The 18,275-nt window shown below is 37.2% G+C and overlaps 1 protein-coding gene across 1 annotated transcript in view; it reads right to left on the bottom strand.

The window, feature by feature from the left end:
• Positions 1 to 14,862, bottom strand: part of LOC150088762 (dipeptidyl peptidase 4-like) — a 238,037-nt gene extending 223,175 nt beyond the window's left edge. The window contains exon 1 of the mRNA XM_090370316.1: positions 14,778 to 14,862. Coding sequence (XP_090226442.1) covers positions 14,778 to 14,801 — 24 coding nt within the window. The 5' untranslated portion in view covers positions 14,802 to 14,862. The remainder of the gene's footprint in view (positions 1 to 14,777) is intronic.
• Positions 14,863 to 18,275: the final 3,413 nt, after the last annotated feature.

Genomic DNA, 18,275 nt, shown 5'->3' with positions numbered 1-18,275 from the left:
CCAAAGGAATGGTATATCTAATGAGAATCCCCCCCTCCCCCAAATCTCCTAATACTACATAATGCTGAAAATAATGCTTTTCTCAAATTATTATATTACAGATCACCACCCCCCTTTCGATGCTTCTCATTTTATCGACACCCTCTACACACCCCTACCCTAATTCACCCAGCTAAAACTAACGAAGAAACCTTTGTGAATCCAATCTAAGGATTAAAAGATCGAAATAAAGAAAGGTGAATAAAGATAAATAAATCATACCGGTGCGTCGGAACTTGGCTGGGGTGTCGCCGACGAAGCCTTCCTCTCCGCCGTCATGCTACGAGTGTGTCGGTGTAGCTATGGAGACACACTGGCGCGAGACGTAGGCGCTACCACAACCGGGAGATGAGAATTCCTCTACTGTTGATGCGACCTCTTCGGAAAATCTACTGCCACATCGACACAATCGCGTGCGTCCGTATTCCACCAACAGATAGTCCGTAAGGTTATTGGGGGGAGGGGGTCGTTAGATTTCCTTTATTTTCTTCTTTTATTATTATTTTTTGAATGTTCGGCTCACGGGCAAAAGCCCCCAACCACCAATACTCATGACAAGAGCACCGAATAACTACTGCTCTTAACAGCGGCGTCCACAGCTTAGTTCCTACTGTGTCCGCATGGCGGCGCTGGCTGCCCGAACACAAAACCTGTTTGTTGTCGAATTTTGCGTTGTATTTCGGAAAAGAGGCGGATATGAGATGAAAGAGGCGATATTTGACGAAGATATTTGCGGTCGGCTTTTGGTTACAAGGGTGAGCCGGCGAAGTCTAGGGGAAGAAAGAAAAGAGAAGACAGGCAATTAGGTCGAGGAAGGAGTTGGAAAATATTTAAAACGTTCGAAAATATTGAACCATTAGTGGAGTGTTCGGGTAAACATCGGGATATGAAAACTCGCTTTTGTTCTGAACGCCAGTCCGTAGAAGATTCGTAAAAATTAAAATTCGATACGGTTTTAAAACGTGTTATTCATAAGTGACCCCCAATAGTTAGTTAGAAATATATTCCCCAATGTTTATTTAATTGTTGGCAGAAAGTAATAAATTGTAAGAAGTTTAGGATATGAAATGGCATTTTTTTTGGGATCCTACTGTACATTTGAAAGAAAAAATCACAAATAAGCATATTTTCATAAATTTTAACAATAAACTTAACGTTCCTGTCCTCGATATACATTTATTATGTTTATACAATGGAATAAACTTTCTGTTGTACGCAAACAATTATTTTAATGTTTACAGAAGCTAATTTTGTGTTCAGGAAGATATTCAAACACGTCATCGAACCCAACGGTGCTTTTAGTGGCATTCGTACACAGACTGTATCGATTCTGTTCCTTAGTCTCACCTGGGGAGGTTATTATGTCTATCAGTCTCGCCGCCAGGTGTCCACAGCACTTCAATTATGGATGCTGGCACGGTTAATCCGATATTCAAAAAGTAAATTCCAGGATAGTTTCGATCTATAAGACCCTTTCAAAAGTAAGAGTATCACCTGTAGGTTTAGATTCTTTAACACGTCAATAGAATAATGAGCACACATTTTTCACATTTTTTTGCGTTGATAACAATCTTACCTGTGCGTATTTTACCTTTTTTTTATTTTAAAAATATTTCTAATAAACAAAATAAGAACCAGAAACTTGTTATTAATTAAAAATTTACAGTTATTTAATTCACTGAAGACTATACTGTGCAACATTAAACACTAACTTGGCACAGTATCGATCGTTACCAAAATTTGACCAACCTTCGTTAATTACAGCACTGCTTCTAGTTAATAATAAGAACAAAATTTCCGTTTATACACTGTACAGCTGGGATTAGAGGATTTATTTCCTTAATATAAATATATTATGTTTACCTACCGAGAACCTTTTTGTTGAACACATACAAAAAAAAAAAAAAAAAAAAGTCTATCTCGATTTGATCACGTATACCCGAAGTAGTAAAAACATACCCGAAATTATTTTCTTAATTACACTATAGGTTTAACTGTGCTTATAATATAATAACTCGTTAAATTCTGGTAAATACCATAACTCGATTCCTGGCTGAGACTTTTCGAATGAATGAATTAATGAAATACGAATAAAAATATACTGAAAAAAAACAATCTTGCGACTACCGATGAAACAAAAAGAAATAAAAAGTTTTTGTTGTAGCGTATGCGTGTATGTTGCTCCTCTGAACAAAAACAAATAAAAGGGCACATCGCTCCGAAAGCTTCTTAATATATATTTTGTTTTTGTTCTTATCGCTTTTACCATTTATTACTATTCTTAATTAGTTTCCGTGTAGTGTACTTTATTTCTACTGTATATTTTTAATAAACTTTTATCATTTTTTCTTTTTATAAAGCTCATATATAAAACTGCATGAAAATCCTCTACTAGGGGTTATTACATGCGGACGGACATCTTGAAGATAACAGGCGCAATAAACATATACACTAAGTGATCACTGAATTATGACCACCTACCTAATACTTAGTAGGTCCTCCTTTTGCCTTCAGTATAGCAACTATCCGACGTGGCATTGGTTCAACAAGATGTCGGAAGCGTTTGGGAGGTATGGCCAACCAAGTTGTGTGTAATGCGGTCAGCAATGGAGGTGGCTGGTGTATCCAGACACCTAATATGCCTTTCCATGGTGTCCCACAACTGCTCTATGGAATTGATATCGCGGGAGTTCGGAGGCCAATCGATATGCTGGAAGTCAAAACTGTGTTCCTCAAACCATTCCTGTACAACAAGTGCTGATGGCTCGGCGCATTGTCATTTTGGAAGACACCATCGCCATTCGGGAAAAAGTGTAACATAGCGGGGGTGTACACGGTCAGCAAGCAGTTGACGATAGCGGAGACCACTGATACGTTGTTCCACATGCACCAGGGGTCCAAGTTCCTGCCAGTGAAACATGCCCCACACCATATAACCGCCTCCATCGGCCTGCACTTTTGATACCATGCATGATGGATCAAGAGCCTCGTGTCGTTGACGACAAATCCGTACACAACCATTCACGGCGTGGAGTAAATAACGTGACTCATCCAACCAGCACACCTTCTTCCACTCTTCTAAAGCCCAACTTTCATGCTCTGTGCACCAGACGAGTCTTTTACGCCGATGAACTTTGGTTAGGAGAGGATGCCGTAGGGGTCGTCTGCTGGTATAGCCCATACGTGCGACGCATGGTCATGCCAGATATCGTTCTGGGTTGGCCCATGTTGTATTGGGTAGTCAACTCTTCAACGGTGCTGCGCCTGTTCGCCTGTACGAGTCGTCGGATCCGGCGCTCACCTCTAACATCAACCTTTCCCTGACCTTTGCAGGTTTGCCGTCGAGTCGTTGTTTGACCACTTTGACGCCAGTCCTGGTACACTTTAACTACGGCGACTCTGGAACACCCCACCAGTTCAGCCGTTTGGGAAATCGAGGCACCAGCTCGTCAGCACTCACAATCTGTCCTTTATCAAAGTCTGATAAATCCTTCCTTTTACCCATCACGCTCGGAATTTTACTACCTACTGAACCACTGACACCTTATCTATGCTACGTAGGTCGACTAACTGCGCACTCTCGTACCTCACGTGGTCAACGGGTCGCATTCAGTTTTCAGAGGGGTGGTCATAATTCAGTGATCACTCAGTGTATGTTGAAGCGCCTAATAAACCAACCATAGGAAGAGATGGATTCTCTAGTATTCTGGAAAGATGGTAAGCATGTTATTAACCCATGCCGAAGAAAAGGGTGCCGGAAGAGGAACACGAAGACAGGTCGATGACTGTTGGATGCATCTAGTTAAACAAAGATCAACCACAACTAACCTGCGGGCGCTATCTAAAATTCAGCAAACAATAAACAAAAAACAACAGATGAAAATCATATTTCTGGCAGCAATATAAACTTCTCAGCCTTACTCTATATCATCAGAGAGTACTTCAGACTGGCAGCTCAATGCTAAACGTACTGGACACTACTCACAGCAAGAAAAATAAAGCAAGAAGAAACAAACACATCCCAAAAAGTCCAAAGCCAAATCAACAAGCTGTAAAAATACTTGGATTCAGCAGGATAAGAAATCAACCACGAGACTTCAGCAAGAATACTGGATTTTGGGATGGTTGAAGAGGCAGGAAATAACCCACTCATTATTGCGGGATGTGTATTATAAGCCAACCTCAAGATGGAATTATGGGCCCAAAAAGGGTCTTCAAAGATACGCATCAATCCTAGGGAAGCTAATGACGGAAATAATTGATATACTAGAGGTAGATGAGCTAATCGGACAACCAACGAATAATCCAAGAAATGTACCAGAACAATATTTTCGAAGAGAAATGCAGCACAACTTAGAATGCGCAAGGGTTTTGTTTCCAGTGTGATTCATTACATGAGTTCTATGAAAGCTGGAAGAGATAAGGAAAATTTGGTAAAGGCTAATCGACCAAAACTTGGAACGAGTTAGTAATTTTGCGTATAAACATCAATATTTAACCCTAAGGGAATCTTTCTAAGAAATCGTTACACGTGAAAGCGTGCAAGGTCAAGGAGATCCCAATTTTAAAAACACGTGTCAGCATATATGACAATTTCTTAATAAAGATGGAAGACAAGTTAAACAATAATAGAAGAAGTACAGCAGGAAGTGTAGGGAGCCAATGTTCACTATTCAATCCATCCTCCCCTGATAAGGAGGATGGACTGAACGGGGATTGGAAAAAACTGGATAATCTATAGTAGATTGTAATTCTTCCTGTGTTTCTATTTACTACACTGGGTGGCAGCACTTTCCACCATACAAACGCATGATCGCGATTATTCTCTTGTATTTGATACTAATTCAACAAGGGCATGCATGCTACACGGTGGCGCGTTATCCTATAGGCCAAAAAGACATCTGCCTACGGCCCCGATCAGAGGGGGCCCCAAAATCACTGTTTCAAAAACTCTGCTGTTTTTTGCTAATATTTTTAAGTGATTTTTATCGGAACTGAACTTTCTGCCTGCCAAGGTCAATGAACTTTGCTTGAAGATTAATTTGAAAATTAGTTTTTTTTTTTTAAACAGTTTTACTTATTTTTATGAAATTTTATATTTAGTTCTTATGTCATATAATTTGTTTGTCTTGTTGCCATAATAAAATGAAATTGAAAATGTTCTTTATTAGTTTTTTCTTTAGATGGGGTCCCCAAATTCCATTTTGCCATGTCCCCATAAAGGTATAGATGGGGCCCCCAAATTCCATTTTGCCTTGTGTTCCATAAAGGCATAACGCGACACTGATGCTACACACTTCTTTAAACAACATTTTTAAACTTTAATCAGAAAGATAAATAGTAAGAATTTTAATTTCCATTTGGAAGCTTCTATTCAATTAAAAATACAAAAAACATTCTCAAAGTGATCTTCATTGTTTTTTAAAAACAGCATAATTGGATTTCATCTAATGTAAATGACACTCAGAATAAGTTACAAAATTTATTTTTATAGGAAAGAAAAACTTGAATACATTTAAGCTACACTCAGTGCCCAAAAATTATATTAATTTGAATTAAAGCAATAAGAATGTGATTAACTAATTCTACGTGAAGAAATCAAAGTCTGTGAGCGATGCTGCACCATGCAGGACTCCACAAGTGAGATTCACATAAAAATTCAGATAGGATAAGCATGTTTATATTAAAAAAAAAAAAAAGGAAAGAAACTAATTTAAATGCAACGTCAGGAAATTAACAAATATCCAATTTTTAAAAATTCTCCTTCAAGGAGATAAATCTGAGAAAAAAAGCAATCATCCAAATTAATTTCGTTTCTGTAATCAGTGTAATGTATCGCTGCTTAATGTAGACCAAACTCAGCCTTGTATTATTCTCTACAATCCATTAATTTATTTTCAGTGGTTTCCTCGTCAATTTAAAAACATACTAATGTATGTAGAGTCAATAAAAATCGAATCAAACTGCAAAAAAAGAAAATTATAATTAAATGTTTTAATTATTACTACTGTACTTTGAAAGTCTTAAAAAGACTTCCAACGAATGAAATTGGGGATTACTTGTGCTGCCATCTAGCTGCAGTTTACTAAGTTAACATACGATTTCCGGTCGTATCTTTAAATGATTTTAAGCAATGCAGAAGCATGTTACCAAAATATTTAAGATCATAATGCAGCCAATGAAAAGTCCAACAAAAAGTCACACTAAGTACTGCACCAGGGTAGTTAGTGTGAGTGGAGAGTTATAGACGATTTAGTAATTTTCCTTATTATTTTCTTTAATTTCATATGAAACCGGAAATCCGTGTGCTTAATCAAATTCCTAACTACTTCCGGGTAAGCCTAATTGTAGCTTTGATAAAAAAAAAATAAAACACAAACAAAAACCCCGTTTTCGAATAATACTGTCTCTATAAATCAGCATTTTATTTCCCCACACAAAAAACCTAAATTAAAAATAATGCATCCAAAACGGATAAAACATCTTTAAAGAATATAATCTTTTTTGGATGTTTACCCTAACATTAACAGTTCTTAAGCAAAATTTCAATATACTTTCACAATTTATTCAACCGAAAATTTTGTTCAGGTAATGTGTTCCAATAAACGGAGTATTAAATGGAATGAAGAGTTTAAAAATAAGACAGCAATAACCATTTCTTAAATAACTTTCTTAATCTGAATCCACTGAATTAACCGGCATCGTTTTTATTTTTATAAAAAAAGTACAACCAATTTAAAAAATGTATTTGATACAATTTCAAAGAATAAGTTGCACTTTATATTAACCTAATTGACAAAGAGAAGCGTACATATACACTGAGTGATCACTGAATTATGACCATCTACCTAATACCATGTTGGGCCACCTTTTGCTCGGATAACAGCCACAATTCGCCTATGCATTGACTCCACTAGATGTCTGATGACATTCATTGGGATCTGCAGCCATGCTGCCTGCAAGGCTTTCTAGTGTCCATTTGCCTCACTCCCCGTTCCACAACATCCCAAAGGTGTTCACAATTGAGGTCAGGTGAATTTGGAGGCCAATCAAGATGGATATCATCTTCACTATGTTTCTCGAACCATCTGTGCACAGTGCGGGCCCGATGACACGGCGCAGTCTTGGAAGATCCCATTTCTGTCGGAAAAAATTCAAAATGGTCTCCTAAGGGCTGCAGGTAGATCTCAATAGTGAAACGTTGGTCGATACGCACCAGGAGTCCTAGTTCTTGCCAGCAATACTTACCCCATATTAAGAAACTACCGCCACCTGCCTGGATAGTGGGCATCATGCACGATGGGTCCATGGACTCGTGTTGCTTGCACCACACACGAAGGCGTCCATCGAGGTGTTGCACTAGACATTTGGACTCAATCCAACCACCGTGTTATTGACGCAACAGCATTCATTGTCGACGATGATCAAAGACGAAGAGAGTCTCTTGGATCGTCTGCTGTGGAACTCCATACATCTGAGCGTGCGGCGCATCGTCATTTTGGGATGTTGTTCTTGCACTTTCCATATTGTATTGCGATATCAACTGTTGCATGGTGACTTGCGGTTGAGCCAGAACAGCGCGGTGCACCCTTCGCTCAGCACCAGGGGAGTATTCAGGGGTGGGCGGAGGGGGCATATGCCCCTTAACCAAAATTTTGAAATTAAAGAAAAAGAAAGCAGCAGGTGTTCTAAAAAAAAAACTCAAAAGCCTGGTTGCCATGCCCCCCTTACGATGATGCCTAGACCTCGCCGCCATGCTTCCCCTAACGATGATACCTGAATACGCTACTGCTCAGCACGAACATCCATCTTGTATAATGAATTATACAAGATGGATGTTCCCCTCCGATACAACTTTACAGTTCTATGAGGGAGGTGATTTGACTCCTTCGACAGCATTCTATGTACACCTTAACCACGGTGGGCAGAGAGCAAATGACAATACTTGTCGTTTCCAATATGGAAGCATCTGATGCACGAGCTCCCACGATCATGCTCTTTTCGAACTCTGTGATATCTTTACTACGTCCCATAACTGCTTCCTTGTAGCTGACTTGCAGGACAAGATGCAAATTATAACTGCTCGCTCCAGCATACGAATTTTATCTGGTAGAATTTGTCTTAAACAAGAAAGGTATGAGCTATCTCGTGGTCGTATGAGAAGAACGTAGCTTCCTAATTCTGCTATCTCCAGCTAATAAGCTGGACGCACGATTATTATTACATTAACAAACTTCAAAACGGTAGATGCAGCAATTTTAGGAGGAGGGAATATATGTTGTTGTTGTATAGTTTTAGGCTCATCAAAAATGATGTTTTTGAATTCATCAAAAACATCATAAATTCTGTTTTTGTTTTGCATAAAAGTTTGTTGTACTGCAAACTGGGTTGCACATTAATTGGATAATTTCGCATTGTTCCCAAAGAGTATTAGAAACTACTACAGGCTAGTTCGAACTAGTTCCAGCAGGCATGATAGTCTAACTATCCAACACACCATCATACCAATACAGTAACTAATTTATTCGGTGGAGAATTACAACCCGAGATGGCATTTGGTTACTGGATCCACGCTAATTTGTTGAGCACGACAAACAACTGAATCAAATTATCATTTACAGAGTCTCTTCTCCCATTTCAAACGGAAATGAGATTACTTCGAAATATATTGAAAAATAAAGCAAAACAGTAAGAATTTGTGTTTTCTACTGTAATTAGTTTTTATCTTTCTTTTTTCGTATGGTACTTTTTATGTTTTATATATATATATATATATATTTGAAAAGTCGTTTTTTACGTGTGCCCATGAGTATTCTTCAATTTCCAATCTCTTCTTTTCTTTTCAGCTATCATTTTTACTTCATTTTTTAATATCATTTTAAAATTAAAATTCCAAACATGAAAGGTATTAGAACCTATAGTAGTTGGTACCTTGCGTAGGCTGAAGATTAATAAGATACTTGTTGACATTAAACTTGAATTTCTGTAGATTGTAGTTTTCAGTACATACATGTAAAGGAAGATTGTTTCAGAAAACGGAAGTTAAATGGATAAATGAGGAAGAGAAAATGTTGGTTCTGTGAGTTTGAAGTTGGAGTTGGTTATAAATTAACCTAACTGCTTTCTTTTGAACGGAGTCTAGAAGCCTAAAAGAGGTTATGGGGACATCGCCCCAGATGAGTGAACAATATTCCATGGTAGGGCGGATTTGAGATTTGTACAGAGTGAGTATCTGTTCAGAAGAAAAGTAATGCCGTGACGAAAGAGAAAACCCAGTTCTTAGATGCAAAGAAAGCAATATTTTGGGATGTGCTTATGCCAAGAGAGATTAGAAGTCAGGGTAATCCATAATAGATAAGTGTGATCTTGTCTATAGATCTGAGTGTCACTTTTGCCCCACTGGAGATCAGCATTTAAGGAATTGGTGAGGGATATTCGAGAAGTTGACGCTGTTTGTGGTGATTGGAAGGTGGAATGACCGTGCTATCATCTGCGAAATTATGGATAGGATTTTCAGTTAGTGGAAGAAGTTCATTAACAGAAAAAGAGTGGGAGAAAAAACTTAACCATTGGGAACATCAGCATTAGTGGAGAAGTTAGAAGACATAGAGCCACCCACCATCACCTGCAGCAAGTGGTCAGCTAGAAAACTGGATAACCAGTCACAAAAAACAGTAGGAAAACCATAACATGGAAGCTTATTTAGAAGACCTTTATGCCAAACATAATTAAAAGCCTTTGAAACGCCAAGAACAACCGCTTGATTTTCACCAAACTTTTCCACTGAATTTGTCCATGGTTGGGTAACATAAGCCAGTATATCACCAGTGGATCGAAACTGACAGAATCAATACTGGTCATCATTGATCAGATGGAAGATTTCAAGACAGTTTAGACCTTGTTGTTTAATGAATTCCTCCATTAATTTGGATAGAGGAATTAAGTGCAATGGGACGATAACTGGATGGGAGTGACGCTGTATTCACCTTGTAGCGAATTCACCTTGACAGCGTGTCAGTTGCAGCTATTGCAAGTACTTATACTAGGGAAGCAGTGACTGTACGAGTATCACTGGCATAAATATTGTACCTACAAAACGAAACAATGTAGGAAATCGGCTACCCAAAGGGCATCCTACTACTCAAAGTGAAACACAAATTATATAGTCATCTACAACTACATTAATGCTTTAGCAAGTTAGAACAGAGCATTCGTAGACTATTACTGAAACAATTGATTCTTTGGTTATCCAGCAGCTCTTATTTTTGAGTCAGTGAATGTGAGAAGTTTCGCATATACATACCGTGAATGGAGGTGCACCTCAAGTTTCTTCCTTAGGTCCACTATTATTCTCTCCCTTTATCATTGATTTGTATCTTTACATTATACATTACTATTTTTGGTAGGTGGCCAGGTTTTCATAATGCAGGAATCTCTCTCAACTTAGCAGTTATACGATCGACTGTCATTGGACTCCCATCTAGATGGAAGAAACTTTATGGCCTGTGGAAGGTACCACCGGTGGTTTCCCACATCTGCGCCTTTGTGAAGAAGTACAGAATCTCTGTAAAAGCCAGAAAAGTGTAATGTCTGGTTTGTAGCCCAGTTAGTCAATCTCGGGCGAGGGTTACAAACTTTTTTATCCAACAAACAGCTTACAAAATAAACATTATTTACAGAGACAATCTTCTTACGCCTAAAAGTCTTAGTCGTCTCCTTGGCTAATTGAAAAACGACTGCATCTCCAACAAACATTTCAAAGATCTGAATTCTAGAGAGAGCAGTGATTGTTTTCATATACAATATATGACATTACGTTTTTTCATCTTTTCGCTTAAAAATGTACTGATTGTTATTTACTTCTTAAGTACTTCTTGAATTTTATTTTCGGTCCATCGAGATGTTAATCTTCCCAAATGTACAGCAATATACTTTGATAACAACAAAATCAAAAGAAGGTAGCCTTATCTACAATGAATGTAAATAGGGTTTTTTTTTAACTCTGAGTGATATGATTATACTGGGCGTCTCAAAAATACACGGCATAACTTCAGGAATGAGTTCCTCATATGTAGACAATAAAAAAATTTTATATCAATATAGTTCCGGAAATGCTTGGTTCCCACGTTATTAACCGGAATGGCTTTATTATCTCCCGCAGGTGATTTCCTTCATCACAAGGTACTTTTTTTTTTTTTATTATTTATTAACACACAACTGTATATACATTCTCAAGTTATCTTAATCAATTTACATACAATATTAATCAATTTATATACAATATTTATATACAGATTTATATACATGCTCTTATATATACTGTAGCCTTAGTCTTTCTGTACATTGATTGTGTGTGTCCTGATATGAAGGGTGGCTCCTAGACACAAGCCCATCTCCACCTTTTACTCCTGAGAAAGCTCAGAACGTCAGCAAGACAGGCCTGAAAAAAAGAGCATTATGTCAGGCCATTTCGCCACCAGGGATTAACTAACACCTGGATCCACCATTCTCTATGTGTGCTGTAATGCACAAATCCTGCACCTACCGGAAGTAGTGCTATACTGGTAGGTGCCCATCACAAGGTACTGACAGAATCTGGTGGTTTTCCATTCTGACCATGTACTCAAATCAGGAGCAAGCGGATATGTACTTTATGTACGATTTGGCGGACGGCAATGCTCTGGAGGCTTGTCGTTTGTACCACGAAAGGTTCCCAGAACGAAGATGTCCAGACAGGAAAACGTTTGAAGGTATCCATCGCCGCTTTTGTGAACATGGGACAATTTTACACCTCGTGCTGCCGACAGCGAACGACCAAGATCTACGACTCCTGAAGTAGAGGACGAGATTTTGGATGTTGTGCATGCCACTCCTGGAATCAGCAAACGCAAAATAGCAATGCAACTGGCTGTTCAACGTTCGACTATTTGGAGAGTGTTGAGGGGACACCACCTATATCCTTACCATCTGCAACGGGCACGGGCCTTGTCACCAGCAGATTACCCTGCGCGAGTAATGTTCTGCCAGTGGTTCTTGCAGCAGTGTGGTACAACTCCTCACTTTCCTGCCTTAGTGATATTCACAGATGAAGCACAGTTCACACGAGACGGAACCCAAAACTTGCACAATCAGCATGTATGGGCTGAGGAAAACCCACATGCAATTCTTCCATCACATCACCAACAGCGGTTCAGCCTCAACATCTGGGTGGGTGATTTTGGTGATAAGTTATTTGGGCCCATGTACTTCAAAACAAACAGGGCAGGCGTACAGAAACTTTCTGGTAAATATGCCTGATTACTTGGACGACATGCCACTGATCATTCGTCAACAAGCACACTTCATGCACGATGGCGCACATTTCAGCCCGCAATTACCTGAATCGAAGGCTTCCTTGTCGGTGGATAGGTAGAGGTGGATCAACTGCCTGGCCTCCACGCTCACTGATTTAAACCCACTAGATTTCTTCTTGTGGGGCCATTTAAAGTCATTGGTGTATTCGACTCCGGTAGCTGATGTGGAAACTCTCCGCAATCGAATTGTGGCAGGTTGTGAGACAATACGAAACATGTCAGGAATTTGGCATCGTCTTCGCGAGTCCATGAGAGGTCGATGTGAGGCCTGTATTCAGGCAGAAGGTGGCCATTTTGAACAATATTTTTATTGTCTACATATGAGGAACTCATTCGTGAAGTTATGCCGTGTATTTTTGAGACACCCTGTATAAAAACATATCTGTCTTTATAATTATTTGTATTAATGGGTTTAATTGCTAAATGAGAGGCAATTTTAATTAATTTTTATTATTTTTCATGTTTCGGGGCCATCTGCAATTGAAAACGTAAAACAAACATGTAAAGTATACTAAAATAGTGCAATGTAAAAGCAATAGGTAAACAGCAGCATCCCCAGGTGGCTGAAGGTGACATATCACACGGAGAAAATAACAGCTTGCACCAAGCAGACAAAAAGAACGAAAGGAAAAAAAAAAAAAAAAAAAAAGATAAAGGAAACTTCTGAAGGAGTGACAATGTGAAAACCTGATGTGACGGTTTCTACAGAATAAAAGCTTTCAAGGCACTCGAAGCAGGACTGAAAGGATATAGTTCAACTCTACATCACACTGCGACCAGCCAACCAAGGAGAGAGATAACGAAACAGGTGGCAAAAAAAAAAAAAAAAAACAACGAAAGAATAAAATACATAAGAGCCGGTTCACTTAGGTGCATAGAAGCAAATGGAACTAGTCAATAAACACAAAAAGTATCTACTGAAGACTGCTGAAAGGTGTTTCCACCTCTCAAATTATTTATTCGTCTAAGAGGTTGATAACCTCCACTTCTCGGGTCACGCACTGTCCGGTATGATTGTCTTATGACGATCGGATCCATTCCTCTAAGAAAGATGCTAACTCCCCCTGGTCTAGGACACAGGAATAACACGGAGACGTTTCGGTTCACCTCAATCAACCTTCATCAAGCTTGATCTGAAACACACAGACTAAAACACTTAATTACAATTAATACGAGTAATTCAACAAAATTGGCTTTGAACGGAGGTTATTTTGAATCTCAACAAACACCATTTTTGCTTTTCGAAATGTTCATGGGAACATCGTTAAATACAGTATCGACTTTCGTTCCAATCAATTGGAAAAAAAAAAAAAAAAACTAACATAGCGTTACTGGAGCGATAAGAATCTCCAATAGGTGGAAGATGAGCATTACCCAATGAGCATTACATAATTTTCAATGTACTTATGTAAAATAAATTTTTATAAATAAATTTTTATACTATATTATTTATTTATTTATTTATATTTATACAGAACATAAATTTTTATGTTCTGTAATAGTACATAAGGCGCAAGAACATATGTTGTTTTTTTTTTTTTTTACCTGACTTTCGGGAGATTTTTCATTTCCTCTCAATATAATGCCAAACTGCATTAAAACATTTGTTTAAAATAAAGGAATTTAAATTAATTAACAAACTATGCTTTTAATAACTTTTCCTATCCACGAAGATGGCTACTGGAATATAACGTAAATCCTGGAACTGTTATTCAGAATATAACGTAAATCCTAAAAATGTCATGGAGACTATTTTCGGAATATATAATAAATTAATATAATGTATATTATATATAAACTTAAATAATAATTTTGTTTAAATTCAGAACAGGGTGTGCACTCCAGTGAAAAAAAGGTCAGTTTATATTAAGACACTAATTCGGTACGGATTCAGGTAATTAATGATCAGTAATGATTAATAAAGAAATAATTAGGGAAAACAGGTTAGACTATGTTATGCCACTCATGCTTGACGTATTCAAGCAATTAATGATAGAATGGAGTGCGCACCTTGTTCTGAATTTTACCAAAATTTATTATAATGTAATAATAGTCTGAATAACAGTTCTAGGATTTACTACGTTATATTCACTTAAATATGAAGTTGAAGTCTTTTATTATTAGATAATTTATACAGCCTTGCATTTCCTATGCAGCTACTTTTAATTTTTATTTAATTCGTTTATCATATTTACACAACAGTTCCAATACGAAAAGCAAGTGCCATAAATTAACGATATTTACGTCACGTGTTAAATACCAATTTTACACTCCATTACGTCCATATTATTTATTTAATTACTATATAATCCTATAGCCAAACATCGTGCAAGATTTACTAATGCTAATAACCGAAAAGTTAAAACTTCCTATTACTAATCCTACCTGCTTTTCTTCATTCTTTGTCATCTAAAATTCTATTTGCTGGGGATTGAACTATAATTCTATAATCTTGCTAGTAATGGAACATTAACAGATGCATTGGATTAAAATCTCCCACTTCCGAGCGGCTTACAGTTTTCAAACCACATGTAAATACTTTGAGTAAACAAACTGGGCTCGACACTATTTATCACTGGTAAGTACACCTGCTTTGCTTTGCTGACGTGTATACACAAGTCAACGCTACAAATGAAGTATGACGTTTATAAACACGTGACTGCCGATACATAAAGTTTAAAGGCGACAACGCCGTTTGCTTGATTGGCAAGATACACTTTTATCTAGGGGGTAGAGCAACGTTTAGATATCCACTAATACAAACATTATCACTTATCAAGTCATAACTAAGCAGGAAGTTAGCGAGGATATGTGATCATTTTATTAGCCCTAAAGAGAAAGCTTACTAAAAAATCAGTAGTGTTCTCTTTTTATGAAAAAAACGTTAGTTTTAATTTTTTTAAAGTAGTATATTTATATATGCAAGGTCTTTAAAGTGTATTTTATCATTTATTTTAGAGAAATAATAGAATTGCAACGTACGCTTTAAAATTTATCAACTTAGAATTTTGTTTTGGAGTACAGTATAGTTTTAGTTTGATTATTATGATAGCGCCACCTACCCTCTTGTGAACTGTAACTTTTAACCAGTTGTAATTGTTCTATAATTTCTTATGACACCGCGCACAAAATCTAACTCATCTTAGGGCACCAGAAAAAAAAAAAAAAATCTTTTCATTTGGTTCGCCCTGATGATTTGTATATTAGAAATACCGATACGAACTTTATTAAACGATACCTATTATGATTATTTATTTTAATATTTGTTACGTTTTACTATTTCACCTATACTTGTAAATAAATAAGTAAAAATCGGATAAGTGTTAATATACAATATTGTTAAAATAAATAAAAATAAAATTCTAACGAAACATTGTATTGAGCAAAGGTATTTTATACATTTCGTAAGCCGAAAACAAAGCTCTATTGACTGCGTCAGGGCTCTCGTGGGTAGCATAGTTGGTAGGATCACCGTCCTCCCCACACCGGGCGGAAAAGGCCTAAGTTCGAGTGCCGATGACGTGAGGAATTTTATTGGCCTTTTTCACAACGTGGATGAGTTAGATGGTCTCAGGCGAGCTCAGCATGGTTTGTTTTTTCTCCCGGAAACTCGGGTTTTTTTTCGTCCAGCAAAATTTAGTTGCTGATGTTCCTAAAACCCTATTACAACAAAAACGGTGTCAGGCTGTGAGAAAATTTTATATACTGTATATATTTTTCACAACATGGCCGACAATCGGCACAAGTCTCCATATATATATACAAAAAAAAAAAAAAAAAAAAAAAAAAAAAGAGAGAGAGAGAGAGAAAAATGCTCTACAGGCTAAGTTTTAATCCAAATTTAAAATTTAATCCAAATGAGTAAGTGAGTAGGTAAGTAGTAAGTAGAAAGTGGGTTTATGATATCAGATTTGGGCATTATCTGTGTCCCTCTAATAACTTTTGAGTTCACAGTCTGACTCAGACAAAATTTACTGTATAAGTGAGAAAGGGCCGTAGTGTCCCTTATAAGCTTCATCCACAAATCGACGCTTGGGGACATAATTTACACAGACATAATGCAGTATAAGGATCATACTGCATTATAAGGATCATAAGAATTGGAGTATCGTTAAAAAAAATATGGTTTTCACTCAGATTGTATGCATAAACACTTCCCATATGTTTGGAACTGTAGTGTTTAAACGATCCAAACAAAATTTGCAGTGGATATGAGAGTGTCTTAGAATATTTTTATGATTACTTTTATTTCTATCTATCACCAAGAAACAAGTTTAAAAGAGCCATCATTATTCACCATATTGAAAGGAGTGAAAAAGCAGGGACCATTATTTCTGCTTAAAACTTTTGGTTTTCATTTAAGTTCAGAAGAGCTTTTTGACAATTTATTTTACAGAAATATTAGAACAACATTATATGCTTATATTTCATAAACTTAGATTTTTTGAAGTACAGTATAGTTTGGGTTTGATAACTACTAACTGACGTGGCATTAGTGACAAGTTACTAAATGGGTGAAGGTTGTTGTTTTGTAGATTGTTGTCTGTTATATATTTTTGCGTATCAGTCAGTGATATGCATGCTTGTAACCAAACCACCTGTGGAACACCTGTAGTAAAATAGTAGTTGACGGTGATGAAATATGTTTTTGTTGTTGCTGAGAGTCATAAGGAAATATTGGCTTTCGCTCCTCTCCCTGCTGACCGAAATTCGCTAAATTGAAACACTCATAAAGTGTTTGTGCCATCGAACAATGAAACTTAAATGTATACTTAAATGTGCAGTCACAGAAAAGCCTTACATGAGCGACTTTTGAATTAATTGGAGCAATGTGACTTTAGTGACATAAAGGGATGGTTAAGCGGGAAAAGACAAAAAGTGGTTATAAACGACCACTTTTTGTCTTTTTTTGTATTTTAGTGTATTTTAGCTGTGTCACGTGTGTATTCTTTGATCGGTTTGCTCTCCAATCTAGAAAATGCAGAGCCTTGGAGATGAACCATGTAACCCTAGACTGAGTTAGTCGGTCTAGAGAGCCTGGTTAGCAATAATTGCAGAATAACATACCAGCTGAGTGATAGTGGAGAATGAAAGGAATACCCGGGAATCATTGTACAGCCCGACATGAAGTTCTCTGACGACTGCAGCCACGCTGTTAGGAGAGCTCATAGGGTTCTGTTGACGATACGACATGATGACGATGGACAACGACGTGATTGTCCTGTTATAATAAGCAATAGTTAGACCATGTCTTGAGTATTGCATACTGGTCTAGAAGCATTAGCTTACAAAGAATGTAGATCTGGTGGATTTCTTTCTACAGGAACACAAAAGGGTACTCCTACCAAGAAATGAAGAGAGACTTGAGTTCTGTAAACTTTGTCATTTGAAAACTAGATAACTGCAAAAAGACCTGATTGAGTGTTTAAGGCGTTAAATGGATTGAGGAAACTAAATTTGATGGCGCCCTTTTTCACGGATGAATTTTTTATAGAGCGAAGACACAAGGAGACACGAATTTTAATTGGAAAATGATGACTGCAGAATACATGCGAGGAAATTTTCTTTTACCCAGAAAGTAACTGAATATTGGAAAAAAATTCTGTTTGGTGTTGTGAAAGTTAGTTTTTTTTTTTTTGTTTTTTTTTTTTATGAAAACCCCAAACACGACAGGCGTTAGAACTTACAGTACTTAGTATCATGCTTGGGTTAGAGGTTGAGAAGATGAAAGTTCAAGTCCAATGTCAACAATATTTGTTGACATTGGACTTGAACTTCTGTAGACTGTAATTTTCAGGAAATATATACGAAGGAAGGTTGTTCCAGAAAATGGCAGTTGAATGAATAAACGAGGAAGATGAAAAGTTCGTTCTGTGGGCTTGA

Source organism: Mastigoproctus giganteus, chromosome 3 (assembly GCF_048544385.1).
Source record: "Mastigoproctus giganteus isolate SK-2022 chromosome 3, ASM4854438v1, whole genome shotgun sequence".
NCBI classification, from domain to species: Eukaryota; Metazoa; Arthropoda; class Arachnida; order Uropygi; family Thelyphonidae; genus Mastigoproctus; species Mastigoproctus giganteus.
This window is presented reverse-complemented; position numbering and strand designations above follow the sequence as displayed.